At 34.9% G+C, this 15,259-nt stretch overlaps 1 protein-coding gene across 9 annotated transcripts in view; it reads left to right on the top strand.

Annotated features, from left to right (window-relative positions):
* MET (MET proto-oncogene, receptor tyrosine kinase) overlaps positions 1 to 15,259 on the top strand; it is a 137,986-nt gene that overhangs the window by 67,107 nt on the left and 55,620 nt on the right. For all 9 annotated transcript variants that reach the window (XM_058190978.1, XM_058190973.1, XM_058190977.1 and 6 more), the window contains 3 exons: positions 3,442 to 3,576; positions 5,468 to 5,641; positions 13,264 to 13,424. In XM_058190978.1, the coding sequence (XP_058046961.1) occupies positions 3,442 to 3,576; positions 5,468 to 5,641; positions 13,264 to 13,424 (470 nt within the window). The remainder of the gene's footprint in view (positions 1 to 3,441; positions 3,577 to 5,467; positions 5,642 to 13,263; positions 13,425 to 15,259) is intronic.

Here is a 15,259-nt window from a genome sequence, read left to right as displayed (position 1 = left end):
ACTATTGCTTTGACCAAAATGATTACAGAAAAACCCATTTTAAAAATGGCAATCTTAAAATCTAATATAAAAAAATAATTATCCAAATGGCTATTTAAACAAAATATTCCAACAACCTAACAGGTCAGTAACAAGAGTGCTAGGTGTACCTCCAATGCAAAATAGTCCATAGCATGTGGGCCATCTCATAAAAGAAAAAAATTCTCTTCAGATCAATTTCTTTCTGATCTCTGACAAATTTGGAATCTAAGCATCTTTTCCTTATTCTTGCATAAAAAAGGAAAAGAAAGTCTCTTAAGTATCTTGGAACTATGACATCATAGGTGAAAAGCAGCATTTTTGAAACATATTGGTATTCAAATACAGCAATCATACAATTGTGTTACATTATACCATAATAATGGCTTTTGGTCACTAGCAATCTGGATAAGTCTCAAAGGCAGCCCTAGGCTGAACTTGCTATGGCATAAATTGCTGTCAGCAAGATCTCTGATACCAGGAAGTGCCCTAGCCTAAGCTAGGCAAAGACTCCTAACCATTGCTTCAACCTGTTGTACTACAGTAACCATGAATTTAAAGGATCCCTGTGTAACGGATTTGGCCCTCTATTGGAGAGGATGACAGTATTGAGAGGGCTAATTGGAACTGATATGGAGCTGAGGTATTTCTGGATTAACACTAAATTTACCTTGTTGAGATTCAGTTTAAGTTTGTTTGATTGTTCCATGCAGTTTCTCACAGCCTCTGGGCTCCATATGAGGACATTTAAATAATCTCTGGCCTGACTGGAATGGTGATAAATTACTGGATATTATCTGTATACAGGTGATTCCTCACCCTGAATTGGTGGGTGATCTCTCCCAATAGATTCATATGTTAAATATAGAAGCATAAGGGGAAAGTTTAGTCCATCCATATGGATTAATCTGTACTTTCATGCAGCTTTGAAATGTGTTCATTATTGTATTATTCATTCACTCCCTTACTACAAAACTAACCATGGACTTGATTGCTGTTTCATCTTGCTTATTGACTGGACTTGCTGTTGACTAGAATTGCCTAATTAAGTTATAGTAGAACCACCATAAAATGGTGCCTCTTCATTTCAGAAATTGCAGATGGTTCAGCAAGATGCCAGGGTTGATGATACAATATTGAAAACCACCAGGAAGTCTAAAAGGGCCAGAAGGTTCTGAAGTGATGATCTATCAGAGTGACCAGTGTTGTTTCCATCCTTTATCTAGGGCTTTGTTTCATAAACTGCATTTCAAGAAATGTGAGTGTCCCCAACTAGCAGTTGTTGGAAAAGTCTGTTCTTTGCACTCATAATAAAGATTTAGCCTTCAGCTTGCATTGCTAGGACAAAGTTTTGTGTGTTTATTTGCTACAAATTCAAAATTGAATAAAAGTGGCTATTTCTGAAAGACCAGTTTACTGGAATCATGACAACAACAGGAAACACTTTTGGCACTATTTTATGAATGCATTTTGGAGGTTCTCTGGAGATTAGGACTATTGCTCAGTGAAAAAATAATTTTTGGCGAGAAAAAGCCCCAATGACTGATAAAAAGGCATTCCTGGTATTTAGCAATGGATATGACACAGAATATGACCGTAATAAAGGTATTTGCAAGTGTGTACTTACCTCTTGTAAATTCCAAGATCAATCTGTATTTTCATGCAACTTTGCAATGTGTTCTTTGTTAGATTTTTCACTCTCTCTCCTGATCATAAAACCAAAATAACATCTGAAATACGTTTTTAAAACCATGGTACTTAAAGTTATACATTTTCACAATTTTTCCTTTGCATTATTACATAGTAAATTCAAGTTGATATTGTTTCTCACTGACCATAAAAGCACCCGTGAAGCTAACAAACAATTCAAATATTTATTTTTTTGTTTATTTATTCATAAAATTTATATGCTACCCATCTCATGGCTCAAGGCGAACAAGGAAACCCAATTCAAACTGACAAAAGGCTTTTCTGCATCCAAGATCAATGCAGCTTGTTTTTCATTGTAGAACAGAATAGAACAGAACAGAATAGAATTTTTTATTGGCCAAGTGTGATTGGACACACAAGAAATTTGTCTTGGTGCATATGCTCTCAGTGTACATAAAAGAAAAGATATATTCACCAAGAATCATAAGGTACAACACTTAATAGTCATAGGGTACAAATAAGCAATCAGGAAACAATATCAATATAAATCATAAGGATACAAGCAACAAAGTTACAGTCATACAGTCATAAGTGGAAGGAGATGGGTGATGGGAATGATGAGAAGATTAATAGTAGTGCAGACTTAGTAAATAGTTTGACAGTGTTGAGGGAATTATTTGTTTAGCAGAGAGATGGCATCCGGGAAAAAACTGTTCTTGGGTCTAGTTGTTCTGGTGTACAGTACTCTATAGGGTTGTTTTGAGGAGTTGAAATATTTTACGTCCAGGATGTGAGGCGCCTGTAAATATTTTCACAGCTCTCTTTTTGACTTGTGCAGGTCCTCAATGGAAGGCAGGTTGGTAGCAATTATTTTTTCTGCAGTTCTAATTATCCTCTGAAGTCTGTGTCTGTCTTGTTGGGTTGCAGAACCAAACCAGACAGTTATAGAGGTGCAGATGACGGACTCAATAATTCCTCTGTAGAACTGGATCAGCAGCTCCTTGGGCAGTTTGAACTTTCTGAGTTGGCGCAGAAAGAACATTCTTCGTTGTGCTTTTTTTGGTCTCTACTGTTGTTACTGTGTTGTCTAGTATTGTAAGAGGTGGAAGTATGGAAGGGTTTCAGTTCCATATTTGCAGAAACGTTTGTGCAATTTTGAATGTCAACACTACATCATCACAGAAATGCAGTTCGTTATCTATATAAATATAAAATGTTAAAACCTTGCTGGCTCAGGAATTCTTGCACTTGAAGTCCACAAGTCATAAAGGGGCCATGGTTCCCCACCTCTGATGTAGAAGATTCATTAAGAAGTAGGAGTTTTAGTCTTTGCTTTTCCTTTCTGTTTTGCTTTTTGCAAAACTGAAATTCTTTTGTTTAGACATTACCTTTAGAAGCTAACGCCTAATGTTGAAACTGTGACAGTGAAAGTACGCCTTTCCCACCTGTACTATTTCCTCAACAAAATTAATGTAGTTCTTTGGAATAAAAAAAACCGTGTTGCATCCATCCATTGTGAATTACATCCAGAGAGCATAAATTGAACTGAAAAAGGACATGGGAAGTAAAAGAATTAACCATAACGGAAGTAAATCTGCAGCTTAAACCTCCTTCCTGCAGTGCCAATGCTCCATTCAAATTATCTACAGTAGCTTCTGCCTATATTCAATCATTCTCTCCACCTCCCCCCCTAAAGCAATAGTTGTAGATTAAAATCACTGTGTGATATAAATATAAACTATGTGATTGTTGTTAATGTTTCTCTTTTTTTAGATAGTGATCTCTCGTTCTGAGCGCACAACACCATACATGAATTTTCATTTAGATTCCCAGCCTGTTTCTTCAGAAGTTATCATTGAGAATTCCCTAGGCAATGATGGGTATATTCTGGTGATCACTGGGAAGAAGGTAAAATATTATTCATAATTTTTGTGCTTCCTGGTCAAGTGCATTTTTGGGCAATGTATGTGCATATAGATACATGTGTGTACATATACATACGTAATCCTAATAGTGTTTACATTCAGCTACTTTAGATGTATATTTTTTGCTTTATACATTTCCTTCTGTATCAAAGAAAAGTGAAAATATATTATTTTATTGATAGATGGAACCAAGAGTTTAGCTTGTGTACCTCTCAAGTTTTTCATGAAAATAGGTGAGATCATGAAATGATTATACTCCAGGTTTAACATTTTATAATACAGCACTAATCTGGAATATTAATATCAGATATTTTTAAATGGAATGGATCAACCATCTAAACAACTTCTTTACATTTGATTGCAAAAGGGAAAATCATCTATTTCCACTCAGGACTGAATCATTTAATATAATCTGCGATTCCCATTATTTTTCCTTTGCATCCTTTCCAGACATGTGTATATTGTATTTCCTCACTGTTTTTCCTAACGAGGCAAGTAAATGAATAACTGAGTATTGTTTGAATAGGGAAGCTGTGATACAAACCAACCAAAGAAAGGAAATTCAAATATAAGGTTAGGTGCCTTCTTTTTTTTACTTTAGTGGAAAGTATGTAGGACAAAAATAATAACTTAAAAGAATGAGACTTCAAAACTTCCTGCCCTTTGTTAATTTTATATGAGGATTAAATAGCATTTGAAACTTATTATCCATTTCTTTTATACTTTTGCAAACATCATAGATATCAATTAATTGCCACCTTCTATAAAGCTATACAAAAAGTCATGGGAAAGAAGCAAAGGTAATGCGGTTCATTACTTCTGATAGGCTTCATTGATCACAAAAGTATTTTAATTGTTTGTGAACTTTCATTTAACTTTTCCTATCCCTATAGAAATAGCTATAATACATTTTTAACAGATTAGCAGTTTTCTTGCCTTAAATGAAAGTAACTGAAAGCAGAATGGTGTACATGCAAAGCAACAAAATAATGACAATCATCATTATAATAATCCCAATAAGAGGGGAGAGTAAAGAAGATAATAATAAATATAAATAATGATACTACTGTCACAGAACAACATGGACAAATACACATAGACATTAGACAGCATTGTGAGAAATAGGTGTTCAGCAGAGGGAAACAAACTTTTCTTTCCAGCAAAGTGTCTCATCCAGTGAATTCCACACATTGAGCACTGACCATGAGATTAGACTATGCATATAGCTAGATTTTGTTTGTTCTTATTTAAATGTCATCTAATATTGAACCTGGACATGCATAAACATAGCTTTTAAGTTGAAATCTAAATTGACCAGGTTGTGATCTTAACTATACATCCTTAATATTAAGCTCCATTAATGTCATTATTCTCAACTTCAGGCTGTAAATTATATAGAATCTATATTATAATCTTATTTATACTGGTATATGGTAACAAAATATGGAGCACCTTTGCAAATACAATAAAATAGATGATTTTTTTGCATGCTTCATCAGGAACCCTTGTTGTTGTACAATTCCTGGTGACAGAAAGGTTGCTTCCAGAGATTAGCAGTAATTCCTCCTTAGCTGATATTTTACGTAACCAAAAAAGATAAAATACTGGAGCAAATAGAGCAACAAAATTGAAAGTCCTTGAACAAGATACGGCAAATTCATGATAAATAACAATAAGAATCCACAGTCTATCGGGTAGCTCTCGTTCATGGCACGAAGAAGATTGCACAAGATATGAATTGCACACATAATGCTAAGCTATATGTTTGGGGTTTTTTGTTTTGTGTTGAAAATTACTAGAACTTTAGTTTTGTATAAATCTTTTGCTAATCTTCATAATTAGTTTCTATGCGTCTGTCATGTTTTACCCATTAGGTAACCAAGATTCCACTAAATGGACCAGGCTGTTCTCACTTTAGCACCTGCGGTCAGTGCCTTCTAGCACCTTCTTTTATGAACTGTGGATGGTGTGACAATCAGTGTGTGAGGCCACAGGAATGCCGTATAGGAGGATGGACACAGAACATATGTTTACCTAAAATCTCTGAGGTAAAATTATCTTTATCTTTTATTTACTGGAACCGCATAACATGAGCCAAATCATAGTTAACATATACAAATTATTTGTAAGTTGCTATAGTAATAAGTATATATGGTCCTCAACAATTTCTCTTTTCATGTTTTGAAAAATGAAAAATAATTAACTTATTCCCAGATGAGGGGAGATGACGTCCACTGCTGTTAATTTACTACACTTCCTATTTATATTTTGGCTCACTCTATTCCTTCCCTTCCCCAATTATTTGAAACCTACATAGACTGTCACATTATGGGATATCAGTGAAGCATAAAACTACAACACAAAGTAACCATAATATAGGAGAAGCATTTCTGTAAATCAAAGATTATGTTGTGTTCCTTATGTTAATTTGCACTTTTAGAATGGTCCAGATGTGTGAACTTCTCACTGCAACTGTTTTCTTACTTGAAACTTTTGTCAAAGTTTCTGTTTACAACATGATGTGAAAGCAATACAGATGTAAAGAAAAGACCTTTGTACTTCTACAGGAATTCCATGAAGGTGATCATTGCCCAATCCAGTAGCGATGGTGCAGGTGGTTTGGAGAACCAGTAGCAAAAATTCCTGTCCGACCATCCCCATGCCCAGCTGAGCCGCGCAATCATCAGAGGTTTCTTTTTTTACTTTTAAAAGCATTTTTTCTTCGGTCAAAAAAATGATTTTAAAAGTAAAAAAAAAGCCTCTGATGATCGCATGGCTCCGGTGGGATCATCAGAAGCTTTAAAAAGCATTTTTACAACCTCTTCAGCAGAAAAGGTTGTAGAAAAAATGCTTTTAAAAGGCTCCTCTGGCGATCCCAGCTGAATTGCCTGATCATTAGAGGCTTTTAAAAGCTTTTAAAAGCATTTTCTACAACCTCTTCGGCTGAAGAGGTTGTAGAAAAAATGCTTTTAAAAGTAAAAAAAAAAGTTGGCCACGCCCACCCAGTCACATTAATCCCTCCCCCACCAAGCCACCCCCACAGAACTGGTAGTAACAAATTTTACATTTCACCCCTGATGTGAACTGGTACTATCTTTTACACATGGTTTCACCTAATTAGAAATCATATCATGTCATATCATATATATCATATATATCATTACTTACAGGACTTATACAGCTACCTACATCATGTATTATAATTGTAGGTGTCTCAAAACAATCCCTAAAAAGAGCTAAAACAGTATGATACTGTTTTCAAAAAATCTTGGAACTGATTAGAATAAATTTTTTGCCACTGTTCAGAACTTTTTCCTTCATGAGAAGAAATGTGATGTTAATTCTAGAGAGTTAATGCTTTTTCTTTAAGCAATCCATCTTATCTTTTGCATTCACTATAGTCTTTATATAAACCACTCTGAAAGGGAGAAACAGTAGCTATTTTCAGCTTAAAAGTTTTTAAATAAAAGAGCAAATAAGAGTAATATTATACAAAGGGTTAAAGAACGTAATAGCTCATTGCTGTTTACATTTAGTTGTGGTCACTGCAAGATCTTCAGAGGTTCTCTCTGTGTTTAACAAAATAATTTTCTATTAAGTTTATTTATTATCTCAGGGGTTGCCACAAAGAAGAGGAAGTCAAACTATTCTCCAAAGCACCTGAGGGTAGAACAAGAAGCAATGGGTGGAAACTAATCAAGGAGAGAAGCAACTTAGAACTAAGGAGAAATTTCCTGACAGTTAGAACGATTAATCAGTGGAACAACTTGCCTGCAGAAGTTGTAAATGCTCCAACACTGAAAATTTTTAAGAAAATGTTGGATAACCATTTGTCTGAAATGGTGTAGGGTTTCCTGCCTGGGCAGGGGGTTGGACTAGAAGACCTCCAAGGTCCCTTCCAAATCGTTGTTGTTGTTGTTGTTATGATGTATTAATTTTCTAATAATTATGAAAGTCTAGTTTTACAGAATGGTTGTGGCATTTGTAGATCCTAATGCATATCATTATTACCAGCTATATTACACTGTAGTTTTTTTCCAGTGGCAGTCACTTTGTTTTTACCTGGACAAGCATATACATAATAAACTCTGAAATGCTTTATTTTTTAATAAATGTTTTAATGGCATTCAAAACACATCTGATTGGGAAAATAAAAAATGCGTTGTTATTGGAACTTAAACATATATTCTAAGCAATGTTGAAATAAAAGAGAAAACCATACAGAAATGGAATGTTGGCAGAATAATAGGGAATATGTTTTCCATAATGGCTTGCGACTTCAGGAAAGATTAGTGAACATCTTTTCACTATCCTGCACTTTACTAATACATACAGACACACACCATAGGATAGGAAATCCATCTCATTTAAAAAGGAGCCTTTATATTCGTTTTAAGCAAGCCTATACAAACTAAATGAGGGTAGATGGCAGACCCTAAATAACTTTTAAATTATGAAGTCTGATTCATAGTTACATTAGGCTCTTATGTAGTTCACGTAGTGTACAAGGGTGCTTGAATGAATGTAAATCATATTTAAAGCTACATTAAGTCCCTTTATTCATGTGAGGGCAAGGACTAGGTCCCTTAGTGTGGCTGAGATATCACATGCTGAAGAGTCTTCAGTTATCATAAAATTGTTCCAAGTCACCCTATTAGGCACTTTGTGACATGGTGAGAGCATATGATCTCTGTATTATCAACCTACATGAAGTAATTTCAAAGGTCTGGGTTGGGTTATTGCTTTATCTCATTTTTTAAAAAAGGAAAGTACTAATGTGTTAAATGGGGCACAGTGCTTATGCTTTTTGAGGAGTAATTTTGTATAAAGTTAATAAATGAGAAAAAAAATCTTAAAATGTACTCGATTGATTTCAAGCCAGAGTTCATGTGCTGTATATATTTTAGAAAATGCAATAAATATTCTATGACAATGATAAATAGTAATATATCCCCAGAGCATGTGCCATAGTAAGTGGAAGGTTTTGAGGTTTTGTTTCTAAAAGGAAAGTAATAATGCATTTGGGTTCCTAAATCTTTATGGCTGATAGCTGCTCAAGCAGATTTTATGCTTTGCTGAACCATGACAGTTAGTCATACTACTAAAAAAAAGATTATCCATATTTGGCCTATAGCTTTAATATAGCACAGGACTGTTTTGGCTTAGAAATGCAAAATAACCTCTGGTATTTGCAATAAAACCTGAAAATCCTTAACGTATAAAATTATTTTTGGAAAGAATATAATTAAAATATGTAAAATGATAATTTTGATATTAAAGTGAATATAGGATAGTTATTATGAAGGTCTGAGTTGGTATCAATATTACATTTGCCAATAATGTGGTAAGAAAACATTTAGTTGAATTTCAGATCACAGAATCACCCAGGCAATAACAGCTACAGATCTAGATCTGTTCTATTTTAGCCTTCACACAAGGGATTAAGTATCTATGACAAATGGTACAACTCCACAGGATTCTGCAAATTGTGGGCAAATTCATTTAAATCCACAGCAGTTAAAACTGCATAGCAACAGTGTTGGGATTGGGGAGGTAGTACAAATGTCATGATGGCAATTGTATCAGTACAACTGAAACCTCACCCATTTTGTATGTGTGAAGTTGGACAAATATGATTGATCAGGTTTGAGATAGATAGGCAAAAAAATAGGAAGGAAGGTAGTAACAGATGCCTTTCTTAATTGTAGCATTCTAGTTAAAGGGTGCTTACTTGGTATCCTTACTCCCATCCTTTAAACTCTAAATAGAGATGACTAAAACCTGTTTGAACAGTAGAATTATTGAACTTAGCTTGCCTACCAGTGATTTCTTTCTTCTCAGCACTTTGAAAATAAATAGAAAGGTGGTTTGGATCTTTTTTCCCAAAGCCCAAAATAAGGAATTTAGCATAAGTTGTGTCAGTTCTGAAATATCAACTATACAAACTATTAAATCTTGGCAAATAGATATGCTTTTAACAAGAAATTTTATTTTAGAAAAATTATGAAATCAGATGTTGAGATATAAAAAGTATTTTTTGGGGGGGAAGGGAATGAATACAAGAAAAACCATGGAAAGTAAAAGTCAGAGCAATCCAAATAAAATCAAAATAGCCAGCATGCTTGAACTAGCAATTTATTTGGACTTGCTTAGAATTTATTGCAAGAGAAGCTAGTTTAAAAAATAACCACCCATGGCTCAAACGTTACCACTTTTGTCCTTCCTCCTCTTTCATTTCTTTTTTCTTTTTGTGGATAGTTTTTTGAATGTATGTGGAGAACAAATAAAAACCAGCTCTTCTAGAGAAATTTACTGCTGTCCTCACTAGCAAAATACTATGTTTCTGAAGTTACGGGCCTGACCCTCATATTGTAAACAAAGTTTGCTTATACACAACCATTATCTTTCAACAGCTAGTATCACTGACATCTTTTCAGTGTTTGTAGGCTGCAAATATCTACTAAGATTAAATAAAAGTTGATCCCAAATCCCATCACAATATTTGATGAGCTTTCAAATGACCTTGTGTGAGTATATGCCAGGTGTTTTGTTTTATGTGCCAAGACACGCACTCCAGTGGTCTACAGTAACAAAAGACAAGCCAGGCATAATCCAATATTTAGTAGTCAAATACAGGGAAGAAATAAAATATTCTGTCTCAGGCAGTGACTAAATAAGATGATTCAAGCAGATCCAAATTCAAGCATAAATCTCTTAGCAAAAAGGATTTCAAATACAGCATATGTGTAGCTTTTAAAAATTAAACAGCTATAAATATTTTCCCCTCCACTCTCTCATACATATCTGCTCAACTGATTTTGTCATTGTGGGACTGTCAACTTCGAAACGGACCCATGCTGCCACAGCCTTCTTTTCATTTCTCAGCTTGCCACACACTATGGAGGGAGGGAGCGGTTTGGAATGTCAAGCCAGACAATTACAACTCATCATCCTGTGGGAACCAAGGTCATCAACAGGTGCTGGGCAGAGACTTGAAGGAGTTACCTGGGTGATGCTAGAACAGCTAATTGGACAATGTGACTTGTGACAAGGAGGGAGGGGAATATCCTTCAATTATATGAAAACCACGGGAAATAGTTAGAGTTGGTTCTGCTTTCATGCATGCTGAAATGATATACTCAATAAAACAGTTCTTAAATAGAATAGAATAGAATAGAATTTTTTATTGGCCAAGTGTGATTGGACACACAAGGAATTTGTCTTGGTGCATATGCTCTCAGTGTACATAAAAAAACAGATATGTTCATCAAGGTACAACATTTACAACACAAATGATGGTCAATAAATCAATATAAATCATAAGGATTGCCAGCAACAAGTTATAGTCATACAGTCATAAATGGAAAGAGATTGGTGATGGGAACTATGAGAAGATTAATAGTAGTGCAGATTCAGTAAATAGTTTGACAGTGTTGAGGGAATTATTTGTTTAGCAGAGTGATGGCCTTCGGGAAAAAACTGTTCTTGTGTCTAGTTGTTCTGGTGTGCAGTGCTCTATAGCATCGTTTTGAGGGTAGTAGTTGAAACAGTTTATGTCTAGGATGTGAGGGGTCTGTTCTTGATTCGTGCAGTATACAGGTCCTCAATGGAAGGCAGGTTGGTAGCAATTATTTTTTCTGCAGTTCTAATTATCCTCTGAAGTCTGTGTCTTTCTTGTTGGGTTGCAGAACCGAACCAGACAGTTATAGAGGTGCAAATGACAGACTCAATAATTCCTCGGTAGAACTGGATCAGCAGCTCCTTGGGCAGTTTGAGCTTACTGAGTTGGCGCAGAAAGAACATTCTTTGTTGTCCTTTTTTAATGATGTTTTTGATGTTAGCTGTCCATTTTAGATCTTGCGATATGATAGAACCTAGAAATTTGAAGGTTTCTACTGTTGATACTGTGTTGTCTAGTATTGTGAGAGGTGGAAGTATGGAAGGGTTTCTCCTAAAGTCTACCACCATTTCTACGGTTTTGTGTGTGTTCAGTTCCAGATTGTTTTGGTTGCACCACAAGGCTAGTTGTTCGACCTCTCGTCTATATGCGGATTCGTCATTGTCTCGAATGAGACCAATCACTTTTGTGTCATCTGCGAACTTCAGTAGTTTAACAGATGGATCATTGGAGATGCAGTCATTGGTGGAAAAAAAAAATTAAAGAGATCTGATTGTCTTGGAGCACTGGTTTGGTTGGGTTTGTCAGTTTGAACCTTGACAGGGACATTTGAAAAGATGAAAGGTTTCAATTGAAATGGTAAAATATTTATAAAATATTTCTGAAATTTTTATATTTGTTTTACTATTTTTCCTAATCCTAAATTATACAGTAATTGTTTCCAAGTGGTTTATCACCAGACACAAAGACTACATGCAGGACTATAGGTTGTGATACCTAGAGGTCAACGGTGCATGGTTTCATTTGCAATATTATTTGAAAAATTAACTAATTCTAAGGGCGAGATCTCCCTTTGGCAGCATTTACATAATTAAAACATGAGGAAATGTGCAAGTATGACTCTGGAACTTTCAAATGCATTTGGAATTGGGTTGGTTCTTCGTTGCTCTGGAGCAATTATTTCACTATCGTATGGTTTACTCTGTGTTTACATGTTCAGAATAACTATTTTTCCTTGGCATTTAATTTTTTATATTCTTACAGAATTAAGTTATATAGATACAGTTTTTTTAAGGTGCCAATGTTACTGGATGTCGAAGAGAACAGTAACCTGAGTATTTTTTAAATAGAAATGTTCTTTTCAGATCCAGCAAGAAAATAGGGAAATCATGATGAAAGACACAATTGTGCCTTTTATTAGGAATATAATTGCAACTTATATGAAACACTTTTATCACAAATATAAAAAAGTATTTTGTTCTCTGATCAGGCTTGAATGTTTGCAAAGTTAGATTGTATGTCTATGTAAGCCCTATAGCATTGTCAATGTTTTATTGATAGTGTCTTGCCAAATGCCCTCCACTGAAATTTATACAACTTCTCTGCTATTCATGCATTTTCCCACCATTGTTACTTTTACAGCGCAATTTACAATATACAGAAGTTGGTTGGGGGGGAGGGGGAAGAGCATTTCCTTTTGAGATTGTCACTGCATTGCTAGAATGTAGTTTATTTTTAACTTGAAATTTAGAAGTAACCAAAAGATAGCATTTTCAATGACAGCATTGTAAAAGCCACATTAATTTTTTAGCTCCCAAGACACTGTTTGATTTATACACCTTTGAAGCTGTCATTGCTGTGAAGATATTGCAGCTCTCCTTCAGGTTACCGAAATAAGTTGCTTCATCAGTTTGATATGCTTCTATTCAGTATCATACTTTTAATAAAATAAGTGCATTGTATTCTTTTACATACCACAAGAAAGACATAAAAAGCAAAGCAAAGGGTATTAAAAAAAACTATTACAATGCAGAGCTTGTTCAGTGCCCCTAAACACAATAACTCATAGCTTTGTAGCAGTGGCAGGATTATTTATTGCTAATATCTAAGGAAGCTCATACAGTGATAAATGAAAACGGAGGAACAATTAAGTTAAAGAGGGGGGTATTTTCAACAGAAGAAATTATTTTCTGCCAGTATTGTTTCTTTTCTTAAAAAGCACCTTCAAAGCCCATTAGAAATCATAATTTATTATTCTTTTTCTCCTTTTAGATTATTCCAAGAAGTGCTCCTTTTGATGCTTCAACAAGACTGACACTGTGCGGGTGGGATTTTGGATTCAGTAAAAATAATAAGCTCAGCTTAAAAAAAATATCAGTCTTTGTCGGGGGACAGCGATGCATTGTGGATGGCAAGACTAGTGACAAAAACAAGTAAGATATAAGGTTTCTTTCTCTTTAGATATTGTGATGTATGGCAAAAATAATTAATTTCAGTGTCTTGCATAATATTATATGCAATTACTTTGGTTTAATTGTATTTTAATGTATTGTTTCTCTCTTTTCTCTTTCTCCATTGTTTGGATAAACTTCATTCAGAAAAATAGCATATGAATATTCATATGATTTTGCGGACAGGGTGCCTTTGAGTCACTGGTGACTACCTGGACTAGTCCTTGGAGTTACTTGGCAAAGTTTTTTTTTTAATGGTTTGCTGTTGCCTTCTTCCTAGGGTAGAGTGAGAATGATTTGTCCAAAGTCACTCAGCTCACTTCCTATCAGACTGGACTAGACCTCACAGTCTCCCAGTTTCTAGCCTTGTGCTTTAACCACTACATTGGACTGGCTCTCCATTTATATGAATATGTCTATAGCAGGGATGTCAAACTCAAGGCCAGGGGACCAGATCCAGCCTGCAGGGTATTTAGATCTGACCCAGGGGGCCGGCCTGGAAATAGTAAAGGACCAACCCTTAGTGCCTCTGCCAGCAAAAACAGAGCTCAGCTGTTTTTGCTGGCAGAGGATTGCAGGAAGCCGTTGCAGCCAAAAACAGAGCTCGGGAGCCCATTTTCACTGGCAGAGCGCTCAGGCCACCACAGCCCCCCTGACATGAGTGATGTCAAGCTGGCCATGCCCCCCCCCAAGGTGAAATACAACCCTGATGTGCCCCTCAGTGAAATTGAGTTTGACACCCCTGGTCTATAGAAAAAATATTCCCGTTTCAGTAGCTATTACATTATCCATGTTAATAGAAAAATACACATTATGGTTCTTGCTCATTCAATGGTTATTACCATTGACCATGAAATGTCATTTTCCAAATGTTATTTGCTCTTTATATATGTATTTATTTTGTTCAAGACAAGCTTAAAATACAAAATTCAAACATTGGCAAATAGATTTAGTAGTTTAAAGAGATCCTGTTTTGCAAGAGGTGAGAGCTAATGTTGTAGTAAGGTATTAATCAATATTCAACTAGAGGGCATAATATTTGTTGTATGTACATTACCTTTTTAATATTTTGATTGTTTTGTGGTTTTTGTCCTTTGCTTTTCATTTGTCTTTTTTTGGATTTTTTTTATTTTGTATTTTAATCTAATGTTATTTGTTAAGGTAAAACACTGAATGATATATTCAGTAGATCACTTTTCTCCAACATGACATGAATTTAGCATACACCATCATATGCCCATTTCATACAGGCCCAGTTACTAACTTGGAATATTATTGTGGATTGAAGCACCAAACATACCTGTCTTTAAAAGTTGTGCAGATTGTTGAATGTGGCCATTCGCTTATTGAGAAGCAATCTTTTTTCTACAGGAATAATTGTAAGGATGATCTTAAGAAAGGATTTACTTTTCAAGGAGAAAGCTGTAACTAATCCCTTCTCTTTTTTTTTTATGTAGTGCTCTTTGAATATATACAGTGGAAGATATTTTTCTTACAAACTCTTTAAGATGAGACTTTTTAAATAATTGTACTGCTCTATCATTGTTTATTTTAAAAAAGATGATTACAAATAAATACATTTGTATTGATAGATTCTATCAATCAATCAATCATCGAGCTATAGACCATCAATTATTCCTGAACCAATCAAGGATATTTTTATTTTACTGATTTGTCATATTCTTTGTGTTTGAAAAAACACATTGGCTGGTTTGTTTATTTATGTTGCAGTTTACTTATGAGGTTCTGATTTTTTGTTTAGTTTAGTTATGATTAATATATTTGTGAGGGGTCCTTGGTGGTCTCTGAGCTTGCTT

This window comes from Ahaetulla prasina, chromosome 7 (genome assembly GCF_028640845.1).
Source record: "Ahaetulla prasina isolate Xishuangbanna chromosome 7, ASM2864084v1, whole genome shotgun sequence".
NCBI lineage: Eukaryota > Metazoa > Chordata > Lepidosauria > Squamata > Colubridae > Ahaetulla > Ahaetulla prasina.
Note: the sequence above shows the minus strand (reverse complement) of the source record. Positions and strands in the feature narration are given on the sequence as shown.